This window comes from Astatotilapia calliptera, chromosome 3, assembly GCF_964374335.1.
Source record: "Astatotilapia calliptera chromosome 3, fAstCal68.1, whole genome shotgun sequence".
In the NCBI taxonomy this organism is placed as follows: Eukaryota; Metazoa; Chordata; class Actinopteri; order Cichliformes; family Cichlidae; genus Astatotilapia; species Astatotilapia calliptera.
Genome location: NC_137424.1, coordinates 53,087,265 through 53,106,749, shown reverse-complemented (window position 1 = coordinate 53,106,749; position 19,485 = coordinate 53,087,265). Strand labels below are relative to the sequence as shown.

At 37.9% G+C, this 19,485-nt stretch overlaps 1 protein-coding gene and 1 long non-coding RNA gene across 2 annotated transcripts; both read right to left on the bottom strand.

The window, feature by feature from the left end:
- Positions 1-1,470: 1,470 nt before the first annotated feature.
- On the bottom strand, positions 1,471-12,061 carry LOC113019049 (butyrophilin-like protein 10). Its single transcript, XM_026162531.2, has 6 exons — positions 9,148-12,061; positions 6,320-6,661; positions 5,696-5,909; positions 5,428-5,492; positions 5,117-5,233; positions 1,471-2,752 (listed from the first exon to the last, which is right to left on the bottom strand). Exons 1-4 carry the CDS (start codon positions 9,281-9,283, stop codon positions 5,471-5,473), a joined length of 714 nt encoding a protein of 237 aa, XP_026018316.2. The 5' UTR covers positions 9,284-12,061; the 3' UTR covers positions 1,471-2,752; positions 5,117-5,233; positions 5,428-5,470.
- A 2,405-nt stretch (positions 12,062-14,466) lies between these two features.
- On the bottom strand, positions 14,467-18,419 carry LOC145425482 (uncharacterized). The gene is made up of 4 exons (XR_013906182.1): positions 18,219-18,419; positions 17,980-18,044; positions 17,589-17,693; positions 14,467-16,107 (listed from the first exon to the last, which is right to left on the bottom strand). It is a non-coding gene; the product is annotated as an uncharacterized LOC145425482 (long non-coding RNA).
- Between the last annotated feature and the right edge of the window lie 1,066 nt (positions 18,420-19,485).

Below are 19,485 nucleotides of genomic sequence, written 5' to 3'. Positions count from 1 at the left end.
AGTATTCTAGCGACCTCTAGCGGTCGCCCCCATGGTAGCCTTACTAGGACAACGTAAACAGATTTCACAACAAACAATAGGATTTCTTTTATTCTGTTTCTGGTGTTTCCTCAAGGTTGGTTTACAAGGACTCAGAGGAAAATGGTTTAGAAGGGAATCCAGAGAAGACCACTAAACACAGTAAACAGTGCTTAATGTAACAGGTCAAAATGTGTGTTGAAGACATAAATAGGGATGAAACTAATAGTTAAAAGGTTAAGAGACAAAAAAAAAAAAGACAATTCATAAGTTATGGAATCACAGTTCAGTTCATGTTTTTAAATAAGGTTAAAAAAAAAAAAAAAAGGCGTATCCATCCATTCACTTATCCTCCTCAGGGTCAGAATTGAACTCAGGACCTCCTTGCTGTGTGGCAACAGTGCTAACCACCGTGCCAACCACCGTGCCACCGTGCTATCCTTGCATGTTTATTATGTCTTTAATTACTGGTTCAGTGGTTTTCTCACTACACTTTGCGGCATTACTTTATGATACAACTAGGTGGTGCAAAGTGCACAGGAGAAACATAAACTCTCTTTGAGGCAAACTGTAAACAAGCTGATGATCTGTGCCTCTTTATTTTAATACACAGGTGGGTTATTAGTCCTTAAATGACGTAGAAACAATAAGCCTGTTGTGAACATGTCAGAGGAAAGTATAACTTATAAACTCAGTAATGTCGAAGTATTGTGAGTAGAATGAAACAATAACGCCAACGTGGTCGTGCTAGGCTAATGGACTTGATGCTAGCAGGTAAAGCTTCAAGTGCAGTAGCGATGCTAATGAAGTACAAAAAGTATTCGTGACAGTAAAGTTAATCAGGCTCATGAATGTTTTCAGTTGTGTTTTCTATGTTTTGTTGAGGTAAGAGGAGATGCAAATGCTGTAACCAATATGCAAATGCTTCACTAATGAATGGTTATTTGTTAGTCGCTTGCTGTGAGTTATAGTATATTGTATTTAGTGATGCAAGTGATATGTGTGTGTGTAACCTGAACAAAGGCGGAGGTGATATGGCCAATGTGGCCCAATGTTCAGATATTGTTATGATGGTCACTGTCTATAGTCACTAAGATTATTCATGTACTTCCTGACAGTGTATTGACATCTGTCATTATTAAGAAGTGCAATAAACAGTGGCGGGCAGACAAGCTACAGTGTGTAGTTTTGGATCCTCATCCTAATCCTTAAGCTGCAGGTTTCCAGTTATTTTCATTTTGTTCTGTAGTTCATTTCTTGTTTTGCAGTTTGAGAGGGTTAGACATCTATAAATATTGTAACATGACAATGCTGTGAAGAAAAGGAGAAGGAAGAAAAAAATACAAAAAACTGGACTTGTTTTAAATACTTTAACTGTTTTGTTTTCTTCCTCCAGCTGTGAAAATATGGGTCAGAAACAAGGTCTGTTTTATTAAATGTGGACAAAAACAGTTTTAAAAAGCCAAAATAGTTTATTCTTAAGGCTCATTTTACACAACCAGAAAATAAAAAGAACTATATAATAAACCTGTAAAAACTCCATAACAAATATTATTGAAAATCACAAAATCACAATCTTAAGGTAGTTCAAAATGAAATAAAGTTAGCTTTAAAGCTTCCAAGTTTCAAGGGTCTGATAAATGGTAAAGCTGATGTTGATATGTAGGATTAGCAGTAAGAAGACCTTACACAGCCCTCCCAGTAAAATCACAGAAACAACTGTGCAAAAAAGAACAACATGAGAAAAGTGCAACATAACAAAACAAGAAAGTTCTTGTTGTTGTTTTTAGGGAGTTGAAGAAACAAAAAATAAGGAAAAAGCTTATTTCAAAAGTCCCGTTAGCTTGATTATTAAAGAATCATAAAATAATACATCTACCTCTAACCTACCATCTGTGTTGGAGGTTTATCTTGACGAGTGCTCAGGCAGCGTCATACTGACACACCAAGATAACCATGTGAAGATAATAGTTATTCAGTGCTAGTGAGTCAGAAAATGATACCATATATTAACATGAAAGCATTTACTTACTTACTACTACTTTTTAGACTATATGTTATGGAATATATTAAAAATGGACTGTATCCAGCCGTCTCTGCTGAATGATTAAACATGACTGAAAAATCAGTCAACAGAAAGTAAAACTCGAACTGCATGACCGACTCTCCTTTGACTGTCAGCTGACATCAGCATTTTACTTTCTTTTTGTCCAGTTGTAAAAGTTGCCACATCCTCGTATTTCAGTTCCGCTCTAGATCGAGATGAGCGGCTCTGCTTCTGGAGAGTGCGTATGTCTGCGCTGAGGCCGTGCAGTGCTTCCACGACGCGCGTTTGAGACAAAAGGAAGCTCTTTTGAGTGTGAAGGAGAAGTGGAAAACACATCGTCGCTGTTTGTTGAAAGAGCAGAATTGCTGTCTTGACTGCTTCTCTGCGTCTGGGAGCTGGCTGCTGCATATTGTGTTGAACCGGCAGGTTCTGAATCTCCTCCTGTGGTCTTTGATAATCTGTCAGAGTTTGGACGGCTGCTGCTGCTTGAAGTCTCTGGTTTGAGGTTGTTGTTGCTTTGAGGAGACTTTTGTCTTGATGGATTACTGGGATTTAAGATACCTGGTGAGGATGTGGAGTCATTTGATGACTCGCTGGGGGGGGTGTCCGGACTGGGTGTGCTTTCATTCATCTCATTCGGTAGCTGGTGGATGCTCTCTCCATTAACACTCGGTTTCTGTCCTCCAACTGTAGAAACACACACACAAAAGAAGAAAAGACACACAGTTAGCATTTTGTTTTCCTGACATTTCCCTGTTTCTATTACAAAGCGGAAAAGAAAACATAGTATACCTGATATACATGAATGCACTAACCTTAAGCATTAGGTAAGGCAGCTGCTAATATCCTTCAGTGGCTAATTTATAGCATGTTATTTAAGCTTATTTACTCTATCTGCAGTTGCTGCTTCTTCTGCAAGCTATCTTGCAGCTTGCAGACCACCTACATGTGAGTTCCTGCATTTCGTGTTATGTCTCTGCTCTGTCTTTCCCTGCCTGTTCACATAAATGCATAAAAGGATGAGGACATCAGAGTAGCCATGCAAACAAATAAATAAATGCCCCCAAATAAAAATAACTTTCCTTTAATTAAAGCAGTCGCAGTTGAACTACCACTGCTGTATTCCTCCGTTGTCCACATTAAAGCCTGCACATTACTGCATCTTTTTACCATAATTTCAGTGTTAATTCCCTGAATTTCATAGCAAATCCAGGTTCTACTTCACTTGAGTGACCCCATATTTTGGGATTTGCTCTGATTAACAAGGTTATTTTAATGAACGAAAGCTGCTTTGAGCTGTGTCTTTATCAGTGAGGGATGGGAAACATCGGCGTTACTAATGGCGTTACTTTTTTCGGTAACGAGTAATCTAACTAATTACTATTCCTATCGTTACAACGCCGTTACCGTTACTAACAGGAAAATGCGGTCCGTTACTATTTTTCAACAAACAGACAGTTGAAGCTGTGTTCAGCTTACCACATCTTATATCAGTTGCACGGAAGTAACTGACTACGTAAGTAATCTGGACGCAACAGCTTTAAGCAGCTGCGCGCACTCCCGCGGACGATAATCACGATCACTGTCTAGCACAACACCTGGAGCTCGGGGCAAAACAATCGCATGAGTGCTGCTGTTTGACTGAGGAAGAATAAAGTAGTCGTGGTAAGCCAATCACATGACCACTTAAAGACAAAGCAACAAGGTGATATATACCAGTTTTTAAATTGTGTCGACAGGCCAAACAAGGCAAAGTAAATATTTTTTAAAGGTGAAATGTGGGGAAAATCCAAAGTAGTTAAAAATAGCCAATTATACCCTGGACCCCAGAGGGTTAAACGTTTTTTAGTAGCAACGCAATAGTTACTTTTCAAGTAATTAATTGCTTTTAGAATATTGTAACTCAGTTACTAACTCAGTTACCTTTTTGAAGAAGTAACTAGTAACTATAACACTGGTGAGGGCACAGTTCCATTTTCTTTTGTGTGTGTAAAATTTGGAAAACTCCAACTGTAAGATATAAGCATTTTAGTTACAATAGCATTCATCTTTATTTGAACCCAACAAAAATGCTTTGGGGGCAATTATGAGACAAGTTGCTATTGTGTCAGCAATTTGACATTTAAATTACTTACTTACAAATAACTATTTAAATATTTTAGACAGTATCAAGGTTCTTATTTATAATGGTACGAAAATGCTGCTTCTCCTTGACTCATTTGATGTTTAACTTATAAATTTCTGGACTCTTCAAGCAAAACAAAAGCTCTGATGCTCACAGTGGGCTTTGAAAACTGCTTTTCGAAGCTGCTGATAGCCAGCATTTTTTCCTTGTGTCCTCTCACCAGCAACTTGTGGGTTCTTGTGTTATTGCTGTGTCTGAATGCCAGAAGGTGGGTCCTGTTTACATGATTTTGTGTAAGTCAAATGCTTTTGCGTGTATTTGTTCCCTCGTGACTATGCTAATGCTATCTTACGCTAACACGCTATGTAAGCTACTAAGCTAGTTAATGCTAATTATAAACCTTGTTTAATTGTTAAAGTTGTTATACACGTGAGTGTTGAATACAGTTTCCATCTGGAATCTCTGTGCTAGAATTATGTTTGGACGTGTTGAATGTTTGACGCACACAGTACTGATAGTTGCTTCATGTGCCATTACTACAGACCACAGCTGAATATATCTGCTAAACTTGGAAGCTCCGTGTTCTCCAACCATACCTTGCCACGCTAAAGCAGCTAAACTTCTGGAGACAACATTCTATCCATTTTATAAATTGTCTAATTAATTAGCAAATAATTAGAAGTAGTTAAAAACAAAGGCATACTAGGTGTGAATGTGTGAATGAAAGTGAGTGCGAATGGTTGTCTGTCCCTGTGTGTTAGCCCTGCGACAGACTGGCGACCTGTCCAGGGTGTACCCCGCCTCTCGCCCTATGACAGCTGGGATAGGCTCCAGCGCCCCCCGCGACCCTGAAAAGGATAAGCGGAAGCGAATGGATGGATGGATGGATGGATGGATGGATGGATGGATGGCACAAAATGACTTACCGGAGGAGCAACAGCGCTTGACAATAAAGTATACGAGTGCACAGGTGATTGTGACTAAAAGGATCGTCACTGCAACGCTGATTACGATGTTTAGAGTGCAGGATCTCAGGTATTCATCTGAAATGATTAAAAAAAGAGATTTAATGAGAAAATCAAGATCATTTTACACAAAAAGACACTGGCATTATTTATTTTTTGAAGGTGCTTTTTGATGCACTTTTATTCTGCAAAATGTAACATTTAGAATAATTACAAAAGAATAATGAAATCTAAGTTTTATGCAGTCCAGCTGATTCAGGTGTTAAGCTTACCCGGTATGTAAAACTCTGAGTCCCTAATCTGGTTTATCTCAGGCTACTGGACTCTGCAGATGACCCTGTGATTAAAAAGACACACCTTTAGGTTTCATTCACAGTTTTGTCCTGGAAAAAGAAAACTGATGTGCACTTTTTGTCATAGCTTATGCATGACTGCACTAATGCAGTGACTTGATATCACATTCCCATTTGGATGAAGTAAATGACACAGATAAAATGAGATCTGAGGTCTTGAACTTTAGGCATTAAAATGATATTAAACCTGTTGGTAGCAGTATGCAAAGTCACTCTTCTTGTAACTGTCAGACACCCTGGGGAGTTTCCATCTCTCTTTGGGTCTTCAGCACTGATCTCATTTCCCTGATTGTCAAGAAATGTAATCCTAGGCTCAGGGAACCAGCACTTGGCCTCACACTGCAGAGTCAGTCCTCCTCCAACACCAGGAACAACATAGAGTTTCGGCTCAGAAACGGCACCTGTAAAAACAAGAATTATTCAGGGTGTGGCCTTTGAACCTTCCAGCAAACATTATTACAAAAATTTTCACTGTGGAAAATACTTTAATGTCAAATATTATCTGAGGTTTGTGGATCAAAGAAATCATTAAAGAATCTGCATGTTCTCCTAAGAACATTTGGCAAAGACGATTGGGAAAAATCTGCAGATAATTGGTTACCTTTGCTTAGAATAAAGAATAGAAAGGAGAAAACCTCAGACTATTTCATTAAATAATAAATCATTTAATCTGACATTCACAGTAAAATCTGTGCACTCCTCACACCCTCCTCGGAGTCTTTAGGGAAACCTAAACCAAAATGTGAGGCTTGTGCTGACCTCCAAAGTGGAGGAAAGGATAAATACAGTACTGCACTTTGAGTTAACGTACCTACAAACAGCTCCAGCCTTGTGATGACTTTCTTTTTCCTGTTCCTCCGAATTGCACACTGGTAGTTTCCACTGTCATTTAGCTGCACATTGGATATCACCATTGACAGGTTTCCGTCGTGAAGTTTGTGCATGATGAGGTTTGTTCTGTACTGAAAGACTGGATTCTTCATCTCGAAGGTCTCACATCCATCCCGGTACAGGAAGGCAGTGTTTGGAAACAGACCCTCTTTAGTCCACTCCACTGTTGGCACCTCACTGTTGATGGTGGTGATGCAGGGCAGGAGGATAGTTTCACCGACAAAGGCAACGATCTTTGGTCCAGTATCCACTAACATTATTCCTGTGAATAAAAATAAAAAAAACAGAATATGTGTGGCAACTAATTACTGTGTTTTTCCTACAGTCAAAGAACTGGATCTACTAATATAGTTTACACGTGCAGCAACAGTATTTCTCAATGCTATAGAACTCAAAATGCCCACGTTAACAACATTAAAACAAGTTAAAACATTTGTGTACAGCTTGATAGACAAACCAGCTTTAGCCTCTGTAGATGGTACATCTCTACATGACAACAGCAGGAGTGATTTTTTTTTTTTAAATGTATTTATTATTATCACTCATTGAAATTTTGTTGAGGTTTAACTTTTGCAGTTGAGCCTACTTCGATGGGTCTGCCAACACTGGCAGCTATTTCCAATAGGCTAGGACTCAGTTGAAGTAATTGTATAAAGAAGATCTCTTGGCTTCTTTTAGGGCATTTATCCCTCAAATACCTATTGTGTAATACAGTTTATTGATGCAGTTTGCTAAACAGAATGCTAGCATTTAGCATTTATTTAGCAATCAAATTTGGTCAAATCTGGCTCCAAAAATACAACATTGTTTACAGGCGTAAACATTAAAGCTTTGAAAGCCCAAAAGCAAACAGTGGGATGATTTTTCTCCCAGAACAATGGATGCCATTATTATATCAAAACATGAAACTGCTTGGTACCTGTACACTTCTCCTCCATTCCTCAGTCAAACTGTCTAAAATAATCTGGTCTTCTGTACCTGCACAGGTATATCAGCTCGAATAACCACCTTTCATTCTTCATATTCTCTCCCCCCCCCCCCCCCCCCCCCCCTCTTCTTTTAACTAAGATGTTGGACTCTTACAGTGAAAACATAATAGGCCTATATAGATAGGACGAAATGTGTGTGTGCACAACATTTTCCTGTGCACTCACACTTGTTAGAAAGTAATGTGTGGCATCTTTAAGTGGGCAGAAGAGATGCACCGTGTTGTAAAATGCATCAGTTGCTGTTTTTGTGTTATTTTGACCTGCAGAGGTTAAAGGTGTTGAAGAAAGTCAGAAAAAAGTCTTGGCATGTGTTCAGTACAGACAGATTTAAAAGTCATGCTTGTAAAGTTAAAATGTCATCTACTTCCACTTTTTTTGTCATAGCTTATGCAATAAAGGAAATCCTGTGTAGTCATGTGAGACTGAGATCTTAAACTTGGTGCAGAGCATGACTCTAATGCATGCAAACACAAACGCTTGTTCAACAGAACCCAATGACAGTTAACACATCTATACAAAAAAACAACCACAGCCACAATCTATTTTTAATGCTCACAAAAAGGGATACAAAAGAATGATTACCTCACAGCTTGTGCTTTTAAAACCACCTTCCTGTAAATCTTTAGTGCAATTTGTACAGTAAATATACCAAAACTCTTAGTAAACATACAAAAAGAAGCATGAAACATGTGCTTAGTTACTGTGCATTGCATGAAGTCACAGTAAGTTATTTCTGAAGCCGTAGTTGTTTCCTGTAACACCTAAATTTGACAGCTGATATCAATCACTGTCTTACAAGATAATGTCTAAAGAAATGTTGCACAAAAAAGTAAAGCAACATATTTTTGGTACCTTTATAAGATAATTTGATTGTTGGTTTGTGTTCTTATAATAAATGAACTAATGTAGAAGGACTTCCTTTCAGTTTTTATGGCTCCGTGCAAGACAAATGTAATAAATAAACAGCCAGCACAGTGCATCACATGGTTCAGTCACATGGACGTACAATATGTGAATCAACCACAGACAGCATATTAAAGATAATATGGCCTTCCTGGCCTGAAAAGTGACGGTGTTATGGGACTGCCATTCTTCTTATGGAGGGCAAAAAGAAGTTCGGTTGCATAGGTGTGTGGGAAAACAATGCATGGTGCCCCATGTCCTCAGATTTACAACCTTTTTTGTTTCTTAAAAATGAAAGTCAAGCCATTAACTGTAAAAACCTGCTAGGCATATCACTTTTTACACAAATATTACCAGAAACCATGAAACAGTGTGGATGTGTTTTCAGTTCTGCCTGATTGAAACCACCTCAAACACACAGTCAATAGAAGTTGAAACAAGTAGAGCAGTAATGACTACAGTCATATCTAAGAGGTGCAGCAGCAGAACAGCTGAGATAATCCATCCACAATATAAGTTTAGTCATTGATATACTGCTGCATGAGCTGGGCTGTAGTCACATCGTAAGGATGTAAAAACTGAGCTTTAAAATGAACAGTGGTAATAAAAACATAGGGTGACAGTGATCACTGACTTTTTCAGATTAAATAAAACAAGATACAAAGAATTAACCATTAACCGTGTAGTCCACTGTATATGGGCATATAAATGGACAACGGGCAGAGGCAGCTACTACACTGATATTCTCTCCATTTCAGCTGATTTTATAACAAATATATTCTCGTGTGATCTGCACAGTAATTCGTGGGAAAGTCACGCGACACAAAACACTCCCACGGGACTGTAGAAATCCTACCTCTACAAGAAGATAGGACCACGGCGAGAAGGAACGCAAGGACGTGCGTGGCCGAAGCACAGAAAAACGACCTGCCAGATCCACGGGTGTGAAATAAGGACTGAAAAAGGACCCAAACTCTGTTAACCTGCTCCATGCTTCCTCTCTAGAGGGCAGCCTGAGGCATAATGATGTGCAACAGTTCCAACTGTATTTCATTCACAAAACGGGAAGTGGGTGGGTTCATGACGGTGTGAATGTCATCATGCACTCTTGTTTGGTTTTTTAATGTATTTGTAGTTTAGGAGATCATAGTCATTGTGCTCTCTTAAACTACACCCAGATAAGATTCAAATGCAGTACAAGATAAATCTGGCTAAATGAAAACAAACTCAAAAAAGACAATAAGGTCTGCTGCTTCAAGTCAAACAGTGAGTGAGTGAACTGAAAGTGCTTCCTTTCATCATGCCAAACAATACAAACAGCTACAAAAGTAGTTTTGTAATGCTGAATGTGCTGAAACTGACAACTTGTTATCATAGATTGTAATTTTCTACTTCACATCACATTTCATATGAAACCCTTTGGGAAATCGTCCAGTGTCTCAAAAAAAAAAAAAAAAAAAAGCTAAAAGGAATATCTTAAAGACACAAACCCCCAAATTTAAGACACAAAAAGGTCGCCCAGCAGATGATGTAGACAGGATTAACACATTCACACAAATCTTTGCTCTTTGTTGCTCTTTGTCATGCTGAATAGTGGTACTGACACGTACTAGTCCTCGGCTTCCTTCCTTCCCCTTAGCATAAAGTCTGCAAACAAATATAACTCAAAGCAACAACAAAAGGATGTACAGCACAGCCACAAACCACATCCACATTGTAAGTAGTCATCTAATGTCTTTGATATTAGACAAAGACATTAGATGACTTTGAGGTCTGGTCTCTTATATAAAATTAACAGGGCACATGTCCCTCAAAGAAACTATTAACCAGAACAACTAGAACCAATTATTGAGCTGCTGATTAAAAAGTATAATATTTGTAGATGTAACCAGAAAACCTTAAAAAATCTCAAGATTAAATCAGGAGGCCGATGAGAACATAACGCTATCATATTATTTATCACAACATTAACAGCACTTAAGGAAATCCTGTGTGGTCATGTGAGGCAGATTTCTCATACTCGTCACACAGCATGAGTCACATGCATGCAGAACACAAACACATCTTGCAAACCTTTTTAAGTTTTTCAAGAGGACTGAGTGACAGTTATGGGAACATCAGTTAAAAAAAGGAGAAGAAGAAACACAACCACAATTTATTTTTAGTACAAAAAAGGGATACAAAGGAATCATCACCTGATAGCTTGTGCTTTTAAAATAACCTTACTGTTAATCTTTACCACAATTTTTACAGTAAATGCCATGAAACTTTCGGTAAACCTACAAAAAACAAAAGCCAAGAAACATGCTTTGTTACTGTGCATTGCATGAAGTCATGCTAAGTTACTGTAATTTTGAAGCTCTGGTCATTTCCTGTTTACACTCAAACAACAGCAGTACAGTCATTTGACAGCTCATATCAGTCAGTGCATTTCAAGATGAAGTCTACAGAAAATTTGTGTGTGAGAAGTAACTCATGTAGTAGCACTTTATGTTATTTGCTGACAATATAGCCCGTGTGATTATGTTCACATCTGAATCTGTTAATAAAAGAAATATGACTGAATACAACAACTTTAACATTCATATTGTTGTATTTTATGCTATCGATACAAACCAAATGATTCATCCAGATAAGATACCAGTGATCTCAATAAAATGTGGCTACTGATTCTATTAAAGTGAAAGTGCTCATTACACGGACACACTTCTTTACGTCTCTAGGGATGGGTATTGATAAGATTTTCACGATTCCGATTCCATTTTTGATTCTGTTTAATGATTCGATTCTTTATCGATTCTTTTTAAAAAAGGAGAACACTAAGGTCGATTAGCTTAGAACTTTGTTTTATATCTTCTCTTTGAACAAGATAGAAATTTAGGAGTAACATGGCCTTACAAACCCAACAGTGAGATCTTAAGAGATCCAGCCTACGGCTCTTCCATGGGGTGTCAAAGGGGCCCCAGGAAAAAAAATTGTAAATGTAAAATAATAAAATAAATGTTCTTCTGTAGCAATAACAAAGTATAACATAAATTATTCTGTAGCAATTACACACGAATATCCAGTAATGTCCTGCCTACAATTAAACACGTTCACTTTAAATCGGGGCATCTGCTGTGGCAAATGGGTGCAAGCCTTTGACCACAAACTTAGTCACTGCTGGGTGACATTCGTCTATCCTGGCCTGAAAGGAGACGCTACCGGTAGACTGCAGCGAGAACTGCCAGCATCTGAGCCAGACTCTGTCTGTCTCTCTCATCACGGTCACCTAAATGCACAGTAATGGCAGGTTTTGTAATAAGGCAGATCGCGCTAACATAATATGCACTGTTAGTTGATTATTTACCTGCCGCATTAACGGGAGAGGACGTGCAAACGTTACCGCTGCTGCTGGGTTGAGATTCACGAGTCCGGAGCGGAATTAAAAACACGACATTCATTTAAGGTCATCACGTGTTTTTTGCATATTCGTAGTGTTTCCTCCCTTAAATGAAATATCTACTTTGCAAGTATTGCAAGTTGTCCTGTTGTCATCCGTTCTCGTAAAGTATGACCAAACTTTTGAGTGTTTGAGCCGCTTAGGCGCCGTGTTTCCTGCCAGGTAAATGACGCTCCGCAATGTGGTGACGTCATTCGGGGCGACTGGAATTGATAAGGGAATATTTGCAAAAATGGCAAACAATTCCAAGGAATTGAAACAGTGGGAATCGGTTCTCAACAAGAACCGGGTTTCGATACCCATCCCTAGTCTCTAGCCTGTTATACCTTTGCTGTGCATTTTCATTTTTCATTATTTTCCTTTGCAATGCTGAATATGGTAAAAGTGGCAACTTTATGTATTAACAGAGACTGTGTTTTGTTTTGTTTTTTAGAGCACATTATAAGAAGAGACTCCTGTGTCTTCTCAACTATACAAAAGGTCACAAAAGGTCCACCCAACAGATGATGTAGACAGCATTAACACAGTCAGATAAAAAATGTCAAAGCAACAACAACAGACCTTTGCTTTTTGTTGTTTCATTCTGGACTGTGGTGCTGACACTCACCAGCCCTCGGCCTCCTTCCTTCTGCTTAGCGTACACCCTCAGGGCGCTGGAATTTGGGTGAAACCCTCCATGCACGGTCAGGAGTTTTCTTGTCTTGATGTTTCTGGCATTTATCTCCTCATTTGGCCAACTTATTATCCCGGTGAGGTATCTGATCACCGTCATGGCGTAGGTGTTGATTGCCCAGATTTTGTTCTTCCCGTTTAGCTTACTCCTCAGGACTTGCTTTACTCTCTGAACATACTTGGTGGTTGCAGCTTTCCTAGAGGCCTATTCATGGTTTCAGTTTACCTGTAGGATTCTCAGGTACTTGTAGTTGTCCTCGATGTCTGCAATGTTGCCTTATGGTGGTGCAGTCCTCCCCAATTCTGACTACCGTCTTCATTACCATCTGACTACACTTCTCAAGTTCAAATGACAGTGTCTCTTTCACTCCTGGCATACAGCTTCCTGTCATCCATGTAGAGGAGGTGGGTGGAGATTGCTCCATTCTGGAGTCGGTATCCGTAGCCAGTCTTACGACCAGTCTGGTCTTGCAACTCCAAGCAACAGCTGTATCAAGAGCTGGTGTTTTGCCCCTTTGGTGTTCCTTCCAATTTCTTTCTGTGTTGAACATATTGAGTTATGTACCTGTTCTTAAAGCCCTGTATCACACACACATACATGTATATCCATCCATCCTTTTCTAATTATCCAACTCAGGGTCACATCTGCCACACGTGCACTGCATGTAGTTTTCTAATGTTTCACTTTGGGGATCTGGTCTTATATAGAGCGTATATCATGGAAGTCCTTTGAAGAGGAAGAAAAAAACCGAAAAAAGGAAGAAAATAAACAATTACCAGAACAAGCAGAATAAATTTTTGATCTGCTGAAAAATGTAGGATATTTAGATATAAAGCCGAATTTTAAAAAGCTGAATATTAAATCAAGAGGTCGATAATAAAATGCAGTTATCATATCCTACCACACGGTTGCGCTGTTTTTGAGTAAATAAGCCAACCTTTAATTTCACGGAGCTTGAAATCTTAACAGTAATGCGTTATTAGTGCTAACTTTTTTATTATTTCAATTATAGTCACATCTACAGTGCTTATTAAAACTTAAACAAACATAAACCATTGTGCAGCTTCACTGACCAAAAGGCCATAGACCTGCTGTAGATGCAGTGATGAGTGAGTTAACCTCTGTCAGTCATTCAAAGGTGCTGTCGATGGTTTCGAGAAAATACGATGGCTGTTTCCTGTTAATCGCACACAGTGAATCATTTTCAGCATGAAAAGTTACTCATAGGTTGGAACAAAACAGAGGGACACTGGATGAGGTAAAACATCAGTTTTACTGTAATAAGTGTTGTATGTTTAAAACAGCCTAATATCGTTTCAAAATAAAAATTTAAACATGAAACCATAATAATTTTCTCCTAAATCCTCTTCCTCTGATTGCAAATGTGAAACTGTTTAAAAATCCTATTAATCAGCGGTGCCACCTTTGTCGTTCGCTGGTTTCTGAGTTTTTACTTCACTCTGTCTCTCTCCCAATAACAATAAAATAATTTTTTTCTAATGGATGTGAAAATATTTATGCAGTTTTTTTACAGTTCATGAACTCCGAGTATCTGCTGTCTGCGAAGTTACTCGTCTGTCTGACGCAATCAAATGCTGACATAAGTCTCTGCAAAACTTACTGTCACCTAACATTACAGTTCCTCTCCTTTGTCAGTGACTGAAGTGTATGCCTACATTTATATCTTTATAAGCATTGGCAGGCACTGACCCCATTTTTCAAAGACAAGGCTCGTCTTTTTGAATAGAGTCCAGAGCAGAGAAGAAATTTCTCCCTCTTATATGTTTTGTCTATGCCTATGGAAGCTTGTGATAAAGAAATGTCATCTATGAAACAAAATTTCCTTTTTTTGCTGTTGTTGTTTTTGATCAGTGGTGGAAACAAGCTTGTTATGTTGGTTCTGCGTCCTATGAAACATGTACAGTCTTGTAAGTTGAGCCCATTGACATTAAACTAGCAGTTACCACTAGTCTGGCATCGTCACTGAACAGGGATTAAAAACTGGGACATGAGTCAAAGATAAAATGTTTGCTCGTTTAAATATGCTGGAAAAAAAACAGTTTCAACAGGATTTATTCATTTATTAAACAGCTTTGTCTTTTCATGACCAGTTAAGTCTCCAAGAAATTATAGACATAGACAGAAAGTCCAGCAGCAGAGATATTATAAGAGACAAACATGGACCTAAAACAAGCCTTAATAGAAAAGTTGACCTCTATAGGAGAACACAGCAGCAGCAAAGGTGGAAGTATAATGTGCTTTCTTTATTTCACATGATGTTAATGTGATGGATCGGTGTTCTTATTTGCATATGCTTAGATCGACAGATGCTTAAATATTTCCACAAAACTTTCATTTCAAAACCTCTGGGTTACAGATGAATGAAATCAATTTAGCACTGAAGCTTCCTTCAAACCACCATGGCTCCTGTAAGGAGGAAAGGAATGGTTTCATTTTGTCTCTTTTCCATTTATTTGTGCCAACCCCTGGAAAATTCTGGGGTAGATAAGGGCTGTGACTCTGTAATGGGATTTTTAAATTAAGTTTGGAAGAAAAAAAAAGTTGATTCATTTTTTTATACAAATGGAAAAGTCAACATACACTCAGTTTAAAGTGTCTGAAGGATAGGACATACAATATGCATACAACTAAAAGAAGCTTAAAATGAAAGGTGTTTTTGTCTTTCATATTTTTGTATTATTCCAATATCAGAATAATCAAAAGCAATAAAAATATTGAGACACAACTTCAAGTATGTTACTTTACACATTATACACATACAAATGAAAGATAAATTATTTGTAAAAGTGTAAGGTTTCCCATGAAACTGACTGATGTAGTATCCAAAAGAGAATGAAATTAAAAAAGAAACCTTTTCATGTGGGGAAAAAGCGCATTTTCATCTTTAGCTGCTCTTCCCAAGTTTTTTTTAGTAATCTGTCATTTTGCATGAGATTTGTTATGACTGGGAAACTCTTGAAATAATTTGACAAGCAAAAAAAAAACCAAACAAAAAAAAATCATAAGATGAATCCATAAAGAAAATAAAGCATGTCACAGACCTGTTTCTTGCACTGAATCATTTCACATCTTGGGATTATAATTTTTCTCAGAAGTATTTTTATGTAGTGGCATTAATAATTTTATTAACTTTTGATACTACAATTACTATCATTATTATAACTACTACTGCTACTAAATCTAATACTATTATATTGATTTGTTATTGATGTCCCCGGACATCAGATGAATCTATCAGGGTACTGTAGTGCAGTTTAGACCTGTCAGCGAAGGTGTTGCTGCGCTGAGGCGCATGTGCACCACCTGCACCAGACCAGGACACACGCATGCTTTTTGAACAGGAAGATGTTTTCTTTCTTTTGAATCTGAAGGACTTCTGAATGACACAGCACGATTCTTTGCTGAAAAAGCAGAAGTGTCACAGCTGTTTCTTTTTATCTGCGTGCCAGATGTTGGATTTTGTCCTGAAACGGCAGGTGTGGAATACCTGGTCTGTGTTGAGCTGATTGGATGGTTTCTGTTGGTTGAAGCCTCCGGTTTCAGGTGGCTGATGGTGTGGGGAGACTTTGCTGGGGGTGGGATAACAGGGTTTGGGGTGCTTTGTGATGATCCCGAGGGCTGGCTAGACTGTTGAACACAACTCATCTTATCTTTCTCAAGGCCTGATTTTTGTCTTCTCACTGTATGAACACAAAAAGTGAATAAAAAATCACTTGTTTGGCAATTTTTTCTTAAATCTTGACCATTCTATCGATCAGTGCAGACAGACACACACACACACACACAAATATAATTTAAATTAATATATTTAGACTGAGCATTAGATTAGGCAGGCCACAAATTCAGGCCAAATTAACTCAAAATCCAGGACCATCACCTGCTGTCACTGCCAGGCTACAACAAATGATCACTTATCTAATCAAATTGGTCAATCTTGTTTACAGCACATTTTTAAGGTCTTTTACCCTGCCTGCTTCTTCTGCAAGCCACTTTGCAACACACCACATCCCATTTCCTTATTCTAATACCTAAATTAATGTCAAATATGTTTGTGATAGTCCTGGCTAAACTACCACTACTGCTCTTAGTGTATGAATTTTATATTTTCTCTGTTTGCTGCATTTGTTTATTGTAAAGATTTTTAGTGTGAAGAGGTTTTGATTGAGAACTTACTGTAGCTATACAGTCCTTGTAAAAATAAGAAAGTTAAATGTAAAAAGAGGTTTGATTTTGTGTCAAATTAGTCAGTACAAACTGCCTCACAACGATCTGGTGTATCCTGAGATGTCCACATTATTGCTACATTTAACATTCTTATAGAGTGAAAACACAAACCCAGTCCAGCAAATAACTAAAAGAATCTCTGCAAACCTCCACCAGGTCAGCTCACAATGTCAGCAGTATTCACTTTAAGGTTGTAAGAAGGGCAGACATTATGTAGTAGTAGATGTTTGACAATATGTACTGATGTGTAACTAACCCGAGCTCATTATATAATATTACATGTCAGTATATTTGTCACTTAATGGGCAGTTCATTGTCTTTCTCTTGACAATATGTTCTTTAAAGATATAACATATATCTTTGTGTCCTTACAGTTTGAAAGAAAAGCTGATGTGAAATGTAAAAGTGAGGTCAGAGGTCAATGTGATGTTTTCAATATCCTAATATCATTTCCTACATGTTGCCAATGCAAACTAAGGCAGCAGAAATTCAGGCAAATCAATTTTATGAAAGTTTAAGTTTTTTGACCTATATCAGTCTTTATATGTCCAAGGAATATTATTTTAAATCGCTTTCTGTACATTGGTAATAGACACCACACTCGTAAGAATTATGGTTTCTAAATCACGCAGCTTTTTTGACCAATAAATCGTTAAGTTGACCTTGAACACTTTGGTGGATGTTAGCTGAATTTAATTAGATTGTTAACATGACGCCTGCAAAGCTTAATCAGAATTCATTAGAAACTTTTCAAGCTACTATGTTTACAGACAGAAAGAAAAGCACACAAATGCTACCAGAAACACAACCTCCTTGACGGAGATAATTGCAACAGATCTGTTTTGTTTTTTTTGTTTTTTTAATATTTACACTCTGATGGCCAAATAATCAGTTAAATAATTAATTTTAAAACACATTATTAAAAAAACAGACTTACCATAACGCTGACATTTCTTGACTAAAAAGGCAATGACTGCTGTTACAAAGACCCTCACGACAACAGCGATTACAAGGATGTCAGTGCAGGATCTCAGGCTTTCACCTGAAACTCAACATTTGAAGATTAGGATAATAAAATTTTGCAAAAATGACACAAACAGGTGACGTAACTTCCATGTTGTAAAAGTTTACATTTAAAACAGAAGTGACATTAAAGAACACAGTAATTAGCAAATCTTAGATTAAAATTAATTACATTTTAAACAGTTTTCATATACATGTACAGTTTGCAGTGTTTTTTTAGAAAAGCTAGATGGATGTAAACCATAGACAAAAATATGTGTTTTATGTAGTTCAGCTGATCCAGGTGTGTTAAAGCGCTGGTGTACCTGGTATGTACATTTCTGAGTTCCTAGTCTGGGTTATCTCCGGATGGTGGACTCTGCAGGTGACTCTGTGATCGAAAGAAGCACCTTTTAGTTTTATTCACATAGTTTTGTCCTGGAAAATTAAAGCTCTCTGTACACTGATGATAATTTAACAACACAATCCCACCCAACTGAGGTAAATGAACCACATAAAACCAGAACTAAGATCTGAAACTTTAAATATTAAAATAATATGAAACCTTTTTGTAGCAGTCTGCAGAGTCACTCTTCTTGTGATTGTGAGACACCCTGGAGATTCCTCACTTCTCCTTGGGTCTTCAGCACTAATTTCACTTCCTTGATTGTCAAGAAATGTAATCAGAGGCTCAGGGAACCAACACTTACAGTGGGGCAAAAAAGTATTTAGTCAGCCACCGATTGTGCAAGTTCCCCCACTTAAAATGATGACAGAGGTCAGTAATTTGCACCAGAGGTACACTTCAACTGTGAGAGACAGAATGTGAAAAAAAAATCCATGAATTCACATGGTAGGATTTGTAAAGTGGGGGAAAGTGGGGGAACTTGCACAATCGGTGGCTGACTAAATACTTTTTTGCCCCACTGTAGCCTCACACTGCAGAGTCAGTCCTCCTCCCACATCTGGAACAACTGAGAGTTTTGGCTCAGAAACAGCACCTGCAAAAGTAAGAATTTTTCAGGCTGTTGTCTGTGACCAACATCTCAGTTCAAATGTTCATAGAAAACTGTGGGAAATGATTAGGAAACCTCATCTGAGCTTTACGAGAGAGATACATAACTATTAATTATTCACGTTGTGGTCTTTGAACTTTTCAACCAACATTTCAGGTCAAATGTTTATACAAAACATTACATTACACACGCTTTACGAATGATGTGGGTGAAAATGTCCACAAAGAAACAGTTTAGCATTTGTCTACAGACAGCTGGCTTTACTTATAACATTTACTTATTTATTTACTTATAACTTATAGGGACAGAAATCTGTTGCTTCATTTTTCTGTTCTGATTTTTTGTTACATTCTTACTGGTTGTGCAGTTGGAGGACCACTGATGATGGTTCATACTCTCTCATAACTTCTTTAATTATAAACTATTCAATTTGAGCACAAAGGTTACCAAAAGACTGGATTCTTCATCTCAATGGTCTCACATCTGAATCAGTCAGAAAAGCTCATTTTTGATCAGTGACAGCGATAGTGAGGTGAACTGTCTGTAGTGTTGCTTTTTGGCCCACACAGGATGATCTGCTCACCTGTGATTAACAGCATAAACAAATGTTAGTAGGGGTTAAACTAGATGTGGCAAATTTTGTCATGTTGGGCTTGTTCAATTCAATTCAATTTTATTTATATAGCGCCAAATCACAACAAAAGTCGCCTCAAGGCGCTTCATAGATACAGAGAAAAACCCAACAATCATATGACCCCCTATGAGCAAGCAGGCAAGCAAGCAAGGAAACTCCCTTTTAACAGGAAGAAACTTCCA